Here is a 14,431-nt window from a genome sequence, read left to right as displayed (position 1 = left end):
TGTAAAAGAAGCGAAAATCCGACACCATCACCAACCAGTAACTTTTACACTTAGGTGCCACAAAAATATCACATATAATGGTAATTTATGAATATAAGTAAATTGTGTAAATATATTTACACTGTAATTAGTAAAAATAGTGGATAAACTTATTCGTTTCATAACATTTTGCCTGGGTTAAAAATATCGTAGTTTGTGCATGCGCAACGTCCCCTCCAGCATTTCCGGTGCACGTCGCAACTGAAAAGGAAAAGGTCTGGTGAATATTTGACAGATAAATTCTTAATTTAGCAATGTTGACAAACAAACGCTTTTGATTATTTTGTTTCCTACTTTCATTATTGCTTAAACAATTGTATTTGATAGTTGATATGTTTGACCCCAGTGCAGAAACACCATATGTCATCTTGAAAGCAATATTACTTGATTGTTTTCGTCTGCTCATCAATCATCGTCTTTGTCGATAGGCCTTATAACTTGTGCTAACGGGTGCCAAGTCGTCCATAAGCAAAGTCGTCCATAGTTAAGTCGTCCACAACTGTTGATGGAGTCGTCCACAAGGCATTGGTGATGTCGTCCACAACTATTGGTGATGTCGTCCACAACATGATTCGTAGAATCGTACACAATAGTCTGAAAATCAGCGGGGAATAATGATAAAGCAGAACGACTTAACCAACATATTTCTACATCCTGAAATTAAACTAAGTCGTGTGGACCACTCCACCAACGTGTGTCCACGGGTGACTCCCCAACAAGTGTGGACGACTCCACCAATGGTTGGGGACGACATGACCAGATTTTTCGTGTGGACGACTTGACTGGCATTCGTGCTAACGAAATCAACAATTGTCTTTATTAGTCCTATTTATATTTACTGGTGTCGTTTAATAGATCACTAATTATTTTTTCCATCATTAAAATTAATTCACTTCTAGTTACATTAGCATTTGACTCAAAATATTGATCCACTCCAGTTGCCCAGTACAGATTAGTACCGGTTATGTTGACATCATAGCTATCAGTTATACTGTTATTCTTTCTTATTATAGATACATTTTAAATGGTGAATCGATAAAGACAATCAAATTTTATCTGATTAAACTGGAGAGTAGAAGATGTCTGACGCCTACAATGGTAACATTTTGCCAGGAAGAGCAATATACAGGTCATCTGAGTAAGTATAATCAATTCTGAAATATAGTTAACTTTTATTGTATTAACTAGATACCAGAATCTGTCTATTACAGGGGGGTTGGATGACTGTATGGTTAGCACTTGCACGCTGTATCATAAGGTCTATCATTGAGCCAACTGGTGTGGTTTCGATTCGCCGGTTGTACGTGACAAGGAGTGGGGTCGCCTGTCCAACCTCGTGGGTTTTCTCTGGGTCCTCCGGCTTCCTCCCACTGCTAAAGACCCCTACGCGCAAGGGAAGTGTTGAAATAAAATTGAACTGTTAGTCCCGAAATGACCTAGTTTGTGTCGAGTGGACTTAAACCCCTCTCTCTCTCTCTCTCTCTCTCTCTCTCTCTCTCTCTCATTGTCAAATGAATTTTAATGAAAGGAAATTTAATTTTAATGTGATAAAAGAAAACAAGAAAGCCAAGCTGCTGACTGAAATAATAGATTATTGGTAAAAACTAAAACATGTAGATCAATATGCTAACATTATATTTTGTGAAAGATCTATATACATCTGTTTTTGTATTATTAAATCATAGATGGATTGATTTATTTCAGCTTGAGTTTATATTTTGGTTTGTTGATTGTGTCAAAATTTCTGAGATCTGTTGGTTTGTTTATTGCCTATGATCTGCTAAAACTTGTTCCAGTTGTACAGTTTCTGTTCTTTGTTAAATTAGGGTAAGTTTTTCTAAGCAAATCTATCTTGATATATGTTTTGATATGCTTACATAAATACATTTCATTTGGGAGTAATCACATTGTTGTCATCCCAGTCCATCCATCCATCCATCCATCCACAATTCTAGTAGATACACTCTAATGGTTAGAGTATTGGAGATAAAATGTTCAAAGTTATTTGTATAGTTTGGCTAATTCTGAAGAGGAACCCTAGTATCAAAATTCACATTTAAGCACAGTTTTTGCCTCTGACCCAGAAAACTGAAAAGCCAGCTTCAAATTGCTGATAATGGTCATATATTTGTTGCCTGGCGAATGGCGATGCTAAGTTTGTCTGTAAATGGAAAATACACGGTCTGTATTCATAAGGCCTGTCATTGAGTCAAATGGCATGGTTTGGATTCCCCGGTTGTAGGTGACAAGGAGAAGGGAGGCCTGTCCAACCTCTTGGTTTTCTCTGAGTCCTCCAGTTTCGGAAGCAAATTATTAAAATAAAATTGAACCATATGTGGGTCCTGAAATTACGTAGTTTGTGTTGAGTGGACTTAAACCCCCCTCTCTCTCTCTCTCTCTCTCTCTCTCTCTCTCTCTCTCTCAAGAATAAGATATGCAAATTTCATTTTTGTTTTAGTGGTTTACAGTGAGGCAAATGAAAATGGACAAGAATACTCTTGTTGCCCACATGGACTTGATATGTTCTAGCGGTAATGTACATCATACTAATATTAATTTATTTTAATTACATTTTTGTTTTCTAGTACTGCAGTTCCATTACTCTTCCTTCAGAAGCCATTTGGATCAGGTAGACGATTAAATGCAGCACAGGTAAATAATATAAAATAATAGAGATCATCATTGATATTTAATAGACTGAATTGTAAAATTTACAAATATGTAGGCTAAAAAAGTTTACTGATTGTATTTTGTATAAGGAGTCTCTTTTCAAGTGGATTTAAGAAAGATAATGAGATTGAAAACAGTCTATGTAGTATATACAAGTTATTGATTTTATTTCCAGTGGTTTCGAGTTGGAAGGCATGCACTATTTGGAAGTATTTTAGGATTATTGTGGTTATTTGGTTTAACATTGTGTGGGCCATTAAGGTTAGTATAAACTTAGGTATGATTTAAATTCAAATTATACAGTCTTTTAACTCTCTTTTTAATAAAAGGACAAATGCCATACATTTTTATATTAATATCCTGTCTTTGTTAGGTGAGATGGTATTGCTCAGCAGTATGAAGCAATAATGTATAAAATGACTGCAAAAACACCCTTGACATGCAGCATGAATTAAAGAATTGTCTGAATAACTTTAAGTGTTTTCATCCCGCTGCTATGATCATCCCAATGCACAAGTGAAATACTGATAGGCAAGCAATAGATTTTCCATGTTAGTTCCAAAATGACATTATTGTTTTGCATTAATGTGTTAGTAATATACAGTATTTGTAAATGCCTTTTGCTAAATTTCATTCTTAATGATATGTTTTTTTCTAGAACAGTTCTTCTATATGAACATAGTGATGTGGTTGTTATTGCTGGAGCTACTGCTCTGTTTATTAGCAATAGTGGTGGACCAGCTAAGGTAGGTTACGTATAAGTAAGCTTACACTAGCGACTTGGATAGATGTCATTATCTGACAATCTCTATAAAAGGACACAAGCTTTTTTTCAAACTTAAAAAGCATTTCAAAATTAAAAAAAAACCATCTTAATATTGCAAAAAATAATTAATATTAATCGGAATGTTATTGTTTTGTTTATTTCCAGCTGAGAGGAGCAGTATTTTTCATTATTGCTGTAATAGCATTGTTATTGTTTGATCATGATGAAAAGTTGGATCTTATGTCTGATCATGAGGGTATCCTTTCAGTAAAACATCAATCCAAAGATCAGTCATAACATCAGTATCAGTCAAGTCATAACATCAGCATCAGTCAAGTCATAACGTCAGTATCCGTCATAACATCAGTATCCATCATAACATCAGTATTAGTCATAATATCAGTATCAATCATGACATCAGTGTTGGTTGTAACATCAGTATCAGCTATAACATTAGTATTATTCATAATATCAATATTATTTGTAACATCAGTATTAGTCGTAACATCAGTATAAATTAGCACCATCAGTCATCAGTCATAACATCAGTATCAGTCATAACATCAGTAACAGTCATAACCATGACCATAAATGCCAATTGATTGGAGGATATTGTTGAAGCACCCACATACTTTGTTGTGCACATAGAACTTTTGCAAAGTCTACATTCTCTTTGAAAGAATAAAATGGTTTTGATAAACTTTATTTAAGATTTTTCCTTAATTTAAGCTTAGCTAATGAAGATATTCACAGAACAGTTATATCACATGTATTTTATCATCTAGTTAATCTAGTTGGCTGGTCAGATCACAAGGTATGTCTATTATCCATTTTCGCTAATCAGGGTGTGGGGTGGGTATGTGCGCTTTAGATCATAATATTTGTCATTTAGTCAAGTGGTGTGGTTTCGAGACCACAATTGTATGTGACCGCCTCGTGGGTTTTCTCGGGTTTTCTCCCACTGCTAAAATTGTACCATATGTTAGTCCCATAATGACCTAGTTTGTGTTGAGTGGATGTGAAAATCCATTTCTCGCTTACTAATCAGGGTACATGCTTGTAGAACTACTGAACTTTTATTGATATGATTTTTTAGCAACTTTTGGGATCACAGCTTTATTCCTGACAATTTTACAAGTGGTTTTTTTTTTCAATCAAATTGTATAGTGTGCTTGAATGAAATTGATTTTCTATTTTTGAACAGGGTGGTGTAGTTCTGATGTTTATAACATTATGTCTACAAGTTGGATTTAACACAGCCTCGAAAAAGCTCTCGGTAGAAATAGGTGGTGCTAAAAGACTTCATTCATTGTCTACATTAGTATCATCAGCTTTATTATTACCATGGGCTGGCTTTATATATCTGACCAGGGAGGTATGTATTATTATTATTTGTTAAGTTATTAAACTAAATGGGTTTGTAAAAGTTAAAATCCAAGTTTCACATCCAGATCCTGAAAACATCTGACTGGGAAACCTGCCCGAGTGTCGGCTTGCATCTTAATAGAAAACTGAAATGTTTACTTTAAAAAGGAATATTACAGTCAAAGAACATTGTCATTGGTTCTTTTCTTATCTTGATAGTTGCCAGATTAGATTTTAGATTGATTGTCTATGCCTGAAATGAGAATTTATTTCTTTCCAAAATGTCAAAGCCAAACCTTACAGTTTTTGTTTTAATTATTTAGATTAACAAATGAACTCTTAAATAACAAAAATGATTATGAGCCTTCAGATATTTCTACTATTGATATATTTATTATTTTCTATTTTCAGACTGATATTCAATCAACGACATATTTAATATTTCCTTTTGTGTTAGTCATACTGTTTGTATTTATATTAGACTATTATATAGACGCTGTCTCTATTAATCATTTAAATCAATCAAAGACTGCCTTATATGGTTCCATCATTATGTTTATCAGTGCCGTATTTCTGAGTACTACTTGGAACCATCCATACGTAGCTCACATCACAACTATGCATAAATTAAAAGAGATTATAACAGAAGATCATGTATTATCAGGAGGTGTGGTGTTTAGTGTCATTGTTTTTATGTTTGGTATGTATATAATCTGTATTTAGAAAATTAAGTAGATTGGGTATGGGACTTTGAAGAAAGCATAGTTTCTCTGTAAATGACTGGAAATCAACTTTAATACATGTACAAGTACTTAATAAACAGAAAAGTGAATATTAAAAAAAAACTAATAATAATAATAATAAACAATGCAGGACAATTGCTCAATAAAATATAGACTTAGGGAATAATGCAGCACAATGAAAGCAAATTACATGCCAGTGTTGTTAACCACTAAACCTGTGTGAGACAAAATGTCAGACTGGGGTTGAATTGAAGGTGACCCTATATGACTAAGGGACATCCAAAGGGAAAGGAATCACATACTGACTGTTCTTGAAATCAAAAGAATTGAACCGTTCAGCCTAATTGAATTGGATCCCTTGCTAGCTGTTGGACCCTTGATACTCCTGTGAATGATGGTCATGATCCCATTCCTGCTGGTTTATATTTCTACATTACTTATATTCTTTTTAAAGTTAATTTGCTGCATATAATAAATATGATGGGTTTTTTTTCAGCTACAAGATTATTGGTATCACAGAGTAAATCAACACGAGGTAGTTTTATAGGTTATTCACCAGCTGGTGTTCCATTATATACATTTGCTGGTGATGCTTTACATCGAACATCACAGTCTGTTTTAATAGTCATGAAGAATGGTCTACGTCAAATATTAGAAGAATCAGATTCTAGAAGAATATTCTATTTTCTATGCATTAATTTGGTAAGAATTTTTGATGACAACTTTGAGAGTCTGTAGTAACAAAACTATATGTGATTGAAATTTATTTATACAACTTTATTTTTTATTTAACACTTACCATATTTTGGAAATTGAGTTCCAACCTCCTCAAAAAGTAATATTTATTGTTATATGTTTCTTTCAAATCATGAAAAAAATAAACAGCCTTCAAACCATTAATGTGATTTCTTAAAAGAAAACAATTTTTGATAGCTGGAACAGAAAGTGTAACCCTAAATGTTGAACACTTTCATTGTGTAAGGATGCAAGGATAGAACTAGATGTTTAGAAATGAAATAAAATGGTGTTTCAACGTCTTATTTTTTTATGTATTATTCTAAAGAACGGTATACACCATGCAGTGTGCTATGAGGAAAATGTTTCGGTGCTATGGCCTACTCTTATTTCAGTTTCCCACTGTTTTGCTAATGGTATAAACAGATACATATTCTTGCCAGGTCCTTCTTCCTGCTCCAATGTGGCAACAAAAAGGGTTAAGGGACATGTGTATCACTCTTGCTTTTGACACTTGACATTGGTTTATAAATATTGAATTTTTGAAAATGAAATATTTGAAATTCAGTTTTAAAATAAATTTCAGGGTTTTACATTTGTTGAACTGACATATGGTGTGTGGACCAATAGTTTAGGATTAATATCAGATGGTTTTCATATGTTATTTGACTGTTCAGCTCTCGTAATGGGATTATATGCTTCTATAATGGTTAGATGGAAGCCTACAAGAATTTTCTCTTTTGGGTAGGACATCTTTGATTTTTTAAAAATATAATTATAGAAAAGTTACTTCAAAATTACAGTTTAAAAAGTGAATAGATGGTTCTGTGAAATCAGTCCAACACAGGAATGAGAAATCTAGAATACAAATTTTGAACAAAGATTAAATTGAATACATATATGTCAAATAGATTTTAGAAGTCAATTACCACTGTTTAGGAAATATTAATGGCTTGGAAAATGTTTCTTACATTGTCAGGAATAGCATCAATGTACCAATTTTAAGTCAATCTGATTAAAACACAGATCCTATTTCGTTTCGTTTTTTATAGTTCAAAATTTCGTTTTACTTGTCTTTACTACACTAGGATCTGGAAGAGTTATCATCGACATGTTCTGGATGATGTGAGGGATTAACCAATGAAAATGTCTGTTAATCAAATGTCTGACGTCATAGGGTCAAAAATTGCTTGTATGACCTCTGATGCAACCTATCACTACATGTAGTGTAGGCCATCGAAAGTATAAAAAAAACGAACGAAATATAGATCTGTATTTTAGTCAGATTGATTTTAAGTATAATGTATATGTTTTTTTTGTATTTTAGCTATGATAGAGTAGAAGTGTTATCAGGTTTTATCAATGGTTTATTTCTAGTAGTTATAGCTATATTTGTTTTCTCGGAAGCTGTTGGAAGATTATTTGAACCGCCAGAAATATCTACAGAAAGATTATTAGTAAGTCAATAATATCTATTCTCAACAAACATTGATTGAACATAATTGAAAAATCCTTAAGGTGACCATTGTAGTGAAGACATAACTAAAATAAAATTGAAAATTCCTAATAGAAAAGGGAGAGATTTATAAGAAAATTCATGGACTGGTTTGTCAGTGAAGTGATAGTTTTTGTTTGAACAGAATTAAATGATTATATATTAAACATACATTATGCAAGAGCTAAATCTGTCTATTGCAGGTCTTTCTTTAGGCCTGAAATGTTATCTAAATTATTAATTAGACATTAATTAATCTATCCAGACCATAATCAACTCTCGATGGCATCGCTAGCCTGTGTTCTTTAGTGGATTATGAGCCGATTTACTGCATAACTTTCCTTCACAATTTAATGATTAAATAGATAATCAAGACTATGCTGTTTATCGTACTGACTTTAGTAATGATGATTGAGGCTTGGCGGAAATTTCAATCGATTAATTCTCGGTTCATAGTGGATCGATTTGAATGAAATTTTCAGCAAATTGCCTTTAGATTATCTAGTTTTTAACTATTATAGTGAGAACTGCCAACTCGTTATCGAATCTCCCATAATGTATCTTTAAGAATATCCACAAATATATCTTTCAAATATTAAAGCAGCAAATTAATTTATACCAAAATAATCTGAAATTATGAGTTTTGCAATCCAGTCATAGACATACTTTCAATTTTCAGATAGTATCTGTTATAGGATTACTGGTTAATTTAATAGGCATATTCGCCTTTAGTGGTAGTCATGGCCATAGTCATGGTGGACATGGCCATAGTCATGGTGCTAAGCCTGCCAGGGATCAGTGCAGCTCACATGGTGGTCATGGACATTCACATGGTGGACAAAATCATGGTCATAGTCATGGAGGTCATAGTCATGGTGGTCATGGACATAGTCATGGTGGTCATGGACATAGTCATGGTGGTCATATTGAAGAACCAGTACATCACAATACAAATATGGAAGGTAAATTAATATCGAGTTCATCTAAAATGATTGTTAGAATTTGAGTCGGTGTAGATAAATTATTTCTATTAATTATCAACTCATCCCAGAGAGACAGAAGTATTTTGTTGATGGGACATTAATCCCATATCGAACATGAATTAATGATAACATGCCTATAATAACACATTGGATCACCGCACTTCATACTATAACAATCCCTAGTCATGACTGTCAGCTAAAATATATAACTGTTTAAAGCAGCTTAACATGAAATCTGTTTTGAATAGTGGTTCTGTCCCAGTGTTGGCTTAGAAAGTTCCTCAGAGTTTTCTGTTGTGGTTTTTCCTTGTCAGTGGTGGAATAAAAACAAGGTCCTGTGTACCTCTTATTGTGCATGTGAAAGAAACCTTGACAGTAGGCATTTAATTTCTGTCCGGGCAAAATTTCTCATGTAGCATGCAGCATCTTTCCTCATTTGGAGTAGAAAAGTAAGATGTTAAACCCCATTTAATTCATTCATTCATGCGTCCATGGTGAAATCTATGAAAAGTTCTTGATTAGCCATATGAATTTATATGATATTCAAAATGCCTTTCATATTTTTTCCAGGTGTATTTTTACACGTGTTAGCTGATACACTAGGCAGTGTTGGTGTAATTATATCAACTTTATTAATAGAAAACTTTGGTTGGAATATAGCCGATCCACTGTGTTCCCTATTTATAGCTACTATGATATTATTAAGTGTTGCACCTTTACTAAAAGCCACATCTGTGATATTGTTATTGCGAACACCAAATCATTTAGAAACAGATTTATCTCTAGCTTTAGAAAAGGTAAGTCATTAAAGAAGAATTATTTTGATTTCCGTCTTGTCTGCATCTTATATGACCGTGCATAATTTCTTAACTTCAGTTTTAACTCATACTTGTGACGAGCATCCATAGAAATGCTAATATAAGGTCTGAAATTTCAATAGTGCTAAGGTCTGAAATTTCAATTGTGCATTGGCCGAGAAAGTTCATCGAGATTTTCCGATGTGGTTTCCCCTTGTCAGTGGTGCAGGACGGAGGGCCTGGCAAGGGTGGCTGTCTAGTCATTCAGATGATACAAAAAACTGAAATCCTGTGTATTAATTGGCGTGCACGTAAAAGATCCCTTGGCAGTTGGAATTCGATATAAGATTAGGCGGTAGTGCCGCTGCCCAGGTAAAATTACCCTCATAGCACACTTCATTAGCCAAGTTGGAGCAGAATAGTAGGACGTTAAACTCCATTTCATTTCATTTCATTTTTCCAAAATTGATGGATTTCAATAAAATTAGGTAGGCATGTTGCTTGGATAGTGTGCAGTCAGTTTTTTCAATGAACTTGATCAATAAACGTTGTCTGTGTTTAGCTGTGCACTTCTCCTTCATTGTTTTATGAATCATAAATATGAACTGTTTTGTTGTAGATAATTCATATAGAAGGGGTTATAGGATATAGAGATCCTCATTTCTGGAGTCATACATCAACTAAAGTAATGGGTATGTTACATATACAAGTAACACCAGATACTCCAGAACAAAAAATTGTAACCCAGGTTTGTTTTATATTTAAGCTTTTACTTGAGAATGGAGAAGAAAATTTCTCACTTTTCTTCGTGGTTTGACAAATCAAAATGAAATGGAAATTTTCATTTTATTCTGATTTATTTTATAGGTAAAGGGCCAACATGCCCCAAGCTTGTTTTAGAGAAGAAGACTTTTTATTTTTCTTACTCAGCTCATGTTTTGACAAACCAAAAATACAATTAATATTTTTAATTTATGCTGCTTGATTGATTTCAAAAGTGAAGGGCCAACATTCCCCAAACCTGTCTCTTAATTTGTGATTTGGACAAAATTTGCCATAATTAAAGTAGCCAACATGAAAATAAATGTTAAATGATATACAGTTTCAAACCATACACAATCAAAGCACCTCAAAGAAATGTTTTGGTCCAACAATTATTTAAATCAATCAAATGTTCATTGGTTCTACTGATGCCACATCACCATCTTTATCTTTCTTAGACAGATAGTAATAATAATTGTGTTATCTCTTTCACACAAGCCAATTACATTCTTCATGATTGTCTTTGATAATCAGGTCTGCTTAAAGGGACATTAACACTCTTGCTGGCTTGACAGCTCCAGAAAATAAAAAATAGCCTTATTCTAAGTACTAGATGTGTTAGTGTCCTACCTGTTGTGTAAATTATCCATTAAATCCTATTTTACTTGTCCAGAGGGTTCAAAAATATTTTTAAATCCAAGTAACATTTGAAAAGCTTCACGTCAGGCTTTTCAAATCATTTAGTTGAATTTTAACTCCCTCTCTATTTTTTATGAATTTTTATTGCAGGTTACGTCTATATTAAAAGAACTAGGAATACAGAATATTATGGTGCAAATAGAGAAAGAATTATATTATTATCATTTATCCGGACTCAATTCTTCATTCGATCAAATGTTAGATTATACTCAAAACTTCCAGAAATTACAATATGTTGAACCAAGCAATAGAATTAAAGCAATTTAAATCAGTGGTATGATTAATACAAGTATATTTAAAACAATAAACCATAGATTATAATTAATCTCAGTACCTTCAACTACAACACCTACTCTTGTCAAGAACATCTGTTACCACTTCTGCCATAATTTTGTTATACTTTAATATACGTTCAAAGGATAATTAAACCCGCAACAATATGTTGTAATTCTTGCAGATTATGCTAATATAGAGAATAACTAATTAAACTATTCATGAGCAGCCACATGATGCCAAATTTTTTGTGATTAATATTTATTTTAAAATATGTCAAAGTGTTTTTGTGCATGTAATTATTTAATAATCGTGTGGACCTTTTATATGTGTTTAAATTTTAAACTAGAACAAACAAAATCATGTTCCCGGTTTTAATTTTTTCTTTTCAATCCAAGATAAGCCATGAAAAAAATATTCTGGTTCTCATACTCCCGCTCCTGCATCACTTAAAAAGGGTCGCATGAACGTTTTTTATATTTTAAAAAATAAAAACCATCTCATTAATTGCTGCACTTTCATATTTCCCCAAGTTAAGGAACTAATTTACATGAAACTGGAATTGTTCTGTATTCCCAGTTATCACGTACCCTGATAAATGTTATACACAATCAGAAATAATACTGGATAATCATACATTACTATAAACAACATGATGTAATAAATATAGAAGCTGGAAGTAGGATGTTAATTAGCTACATGATCCTTTGGTTTTGACAAAATAAAAACCTCCCTCAGATTTTTGGAAGGATTGTCTGAGAGCCAGAATATTTATTTTTTATATGATTAAAATTTTTGCTTTGTTTTTTTAAATTTTTCCTCTTTAGTCCATGTAGAGAAATGTGTATTGATTCTAATGTAAGCAATGATATCGTTTTGATAACGTTTAGGAGAAAAATATTGACATACTGTTATTTTGTTAACAGGCCTAAAGAAATTGATAACAGTTTGTATTTTTCAACTAAATATTGTTGTATAGGTAAGGGAGGTAATTTATTTGATCGATAAAAAGACTATTTTCCTGGTAGATTGAATTATGTTTTGAAATCAACCATAATTTGTCTTTAGATGTAGATCATTTAATTGAATATTTTTTATCGTTTATATATGATGGTTTAAGGGAACACATTAATACAGACAGATGTCTGCTAATACATTTAAAGAAGCATATATTTCTGACTAGCTTTAAACATTGTTCACTAGGCAATAATTACTCCCTACATATATTGGTAAAGGTGTGTTATGGAGACTGTATTTATGACTTTGTATGTATTCTATTTTGGTGATGTGCTCAAATATTTTAGTTTCCTTGATTTTACCCTGTGAACACTGTTTAAAATCTAATGTACTTAATCAAATACCATGATAGATTTGTTTAAATTTATTTTAGTAAAATAATTAGTGTTTATTTGCAGTGCTAGAATTGTGTGTTAACATTAGAATTTATAGTAAATACTTGTATGTCATCATTATAATTTTAGTAAATACTTGTATGTTATCATTATAATTTATAGTAAATACTTGTATATTCATAGATTTATATTCATGATTTATATTGATAAATATTATCATTTATATAAGTCTGTGATAATATTTATAAGGTTTGTTTTATATTATGAATTTAGTGATTAATAATATGAATTTGTGTTTAAAATCTGGTATTTTCCAATTCCTGGATGTGACTTGGTGTGAAAATCAGATCTAGATGCTAACTGAAAAATATATAGATAATTAATGAATCTCGAATAGTTTAATTCTAAAATATTAATAAAAATAATGATGATTAATAAATTCATAATAAAATTATATAACATTATATTATAAATTATAATTAGCCCTCCCAGATATATTTCAGTGAACCACAGGAGTTAATGATGCTTAGAAACTCAATTCCTAGTCCTGTACAAATATCTGAAGCTCTGTATTACTTTTTCACAGAAATAGAAACCTCCAGTTCACATAAATGTTTAGCCTTTCCGAAGTGCCTGGATAGCAATGTCTAAATACTTGGATAGGTTATTTTGGTAAATGATCATGGCCATTATCAAGCCATTCATACAACTGAGCCATAATTAGTTATGTAATCCTGTATTGTGTATTGTATACTGTACATAATTAGGAAACTGATGTCTAATAGTTTGCATTTAACTAATAATCCTAGTCTAGAGAACCAATTATAGGAGTATAATAGTTGTTATAAGATCATTGCATTACAATAGTTGTTATAAGATCACTGTATATAATATGATTACAATGGTTATAAGGTTATAAGATCATTGTATATGATATAATTACAATAGTTATAAGATCATTGTATATTGTATGATTACAATAGTATAAGACCATTGTATATTTTATGATACAATATAGTTGTAATAAGATCATTGTATATTATCATAGATCATGTTCCTTTATCATAATATGTATTTAACCATGTACATGTATATAAAAATATAGTATACTCTTATAATGTATATAATTATACATATTTTAATAAAAATATATTCTATTTCTTGAATGTTTGTTTTGAATTCATTAGTAGTCAGTAACTGGAGTAAAGGAAATAATGGTCCTTAGGATTTTCAGTTGAGGATTCATTGGTTTTAAGAATGGGAACACGGACAAAGATTTTAAAAATATTTTGTCTTGATGGTTTTCTAAACTAATACCCGATACGACCATATTTTGCAAGGGACGGACAGAGAACAAGCTAATAAAATCGATTTTTCGTACAGTCAGGTGCCATAATCCAGGACCTTGCGGTTTGATCCAACATGCGTCAATATCGAATGGACCTGAGATATTTGTTTTTAAGTTTCATCAAAATCGAATAAAAATTGTGACCGCTACGTGGTCCACAAGCCAAAAATGGACAAATGGGACACCATTCATGAAGATACGGTCCGATATATGCCAATATCGAAAGGAAACGAGGTCTGGTATATAAACATATATTTTAAGTTTGATCAAAATCGGATAAACATTGTGACCTCTAGAGGTCCACAGCCTTGGTATTACATGCTTTTACGCTATTTGCGTTATGGGGGATGGGGGCTACTATCTTGACGGGAGGTTTTGGTCCGATTTATTGTGTAACAGTGATA

The 14,431-nt window shown here is 32.2% G+C and overlaps 1 protein-coding gene across 1 annotated transcript; it reads left to right on the top strand.

Annotated features, from left to right (window-relative positions):
- Positions 1–216: 216 nt before the first annotated feature.
- Positions 217–13,745, top strand: LOC126818164 (proton-coupled zinc antiporter SLC30A5). The gene is made up of 17 exons (XM_050545396.2): positions 217–254; positions 1,053–1,177; positions 1,744–1,866; positions 2,625–2,691; positions 2,885–2,970; positions 3,368–3,455; positions 3,641–3,731; positions 4,210–4,289; positions 4,680–4,850; positions 5,252–5,540; positions 6,080–6,285; positions 6,905–7,062; positions 7,646–7,775; positions 8,493–8,775; positions 9,367–9,593; positions 10,213–10,341; positions 11,145–13,745. Exons 2-17 carry the CDS (start codon positions 1,119–1,121, stop codon positions 11,319–11,321), a joined length of 2,364 nt encoding a protein of 787 aa, XP_050401353.1. The 5' UTR covers positions 217–254; positions 1,053–1,118; the 3' UTR covers positions 11,322–13,745.
- The last annotated feature ends 686 nt before the right edge of the window (positions 13,746–14,431 follow it).

This window comes from Patella vulgata, chromosome 4, assembly GCF_932274485.2.
Source record: "Patella vulgata chromosome 4, xgPatVulg1.2, whole genome shotgun sequence".
Taxonomy (NCBI): domain Eukaryota; kingdom Metazoa; phylum Mollusca; class Gastropoda; family Patellidae; genus Patella; species Patella vulgata.
This window is presented reverse-complemented; position numbering and strand designations above follow the sequence as displayed.

Bases quoted from the DNA above. Each gene is read 5' to 3' on its own strand.
- LOC126818164 (XM_050545396.2), top strand. From the start codon at position 1,119: ATGTCTGACGCCTACAATGGTAACATTTTGCCAGGAAGAGCAATATAC. The intron at 4,290-4,679 runs GTATGTCTATTA...ATTTTTGAACAG, and splicing joins TTGGCTGGTCAGATCACAAG to GGTGGTGTAGTTCTGATGTT. The intron at 7,063-7,645 runs GTAGGACATCTT...TTTGTATTTTAG, and splicing joins ACAAGAATTTTCTCTTTTGG to CTATGATAGAGTAGAAGTGT.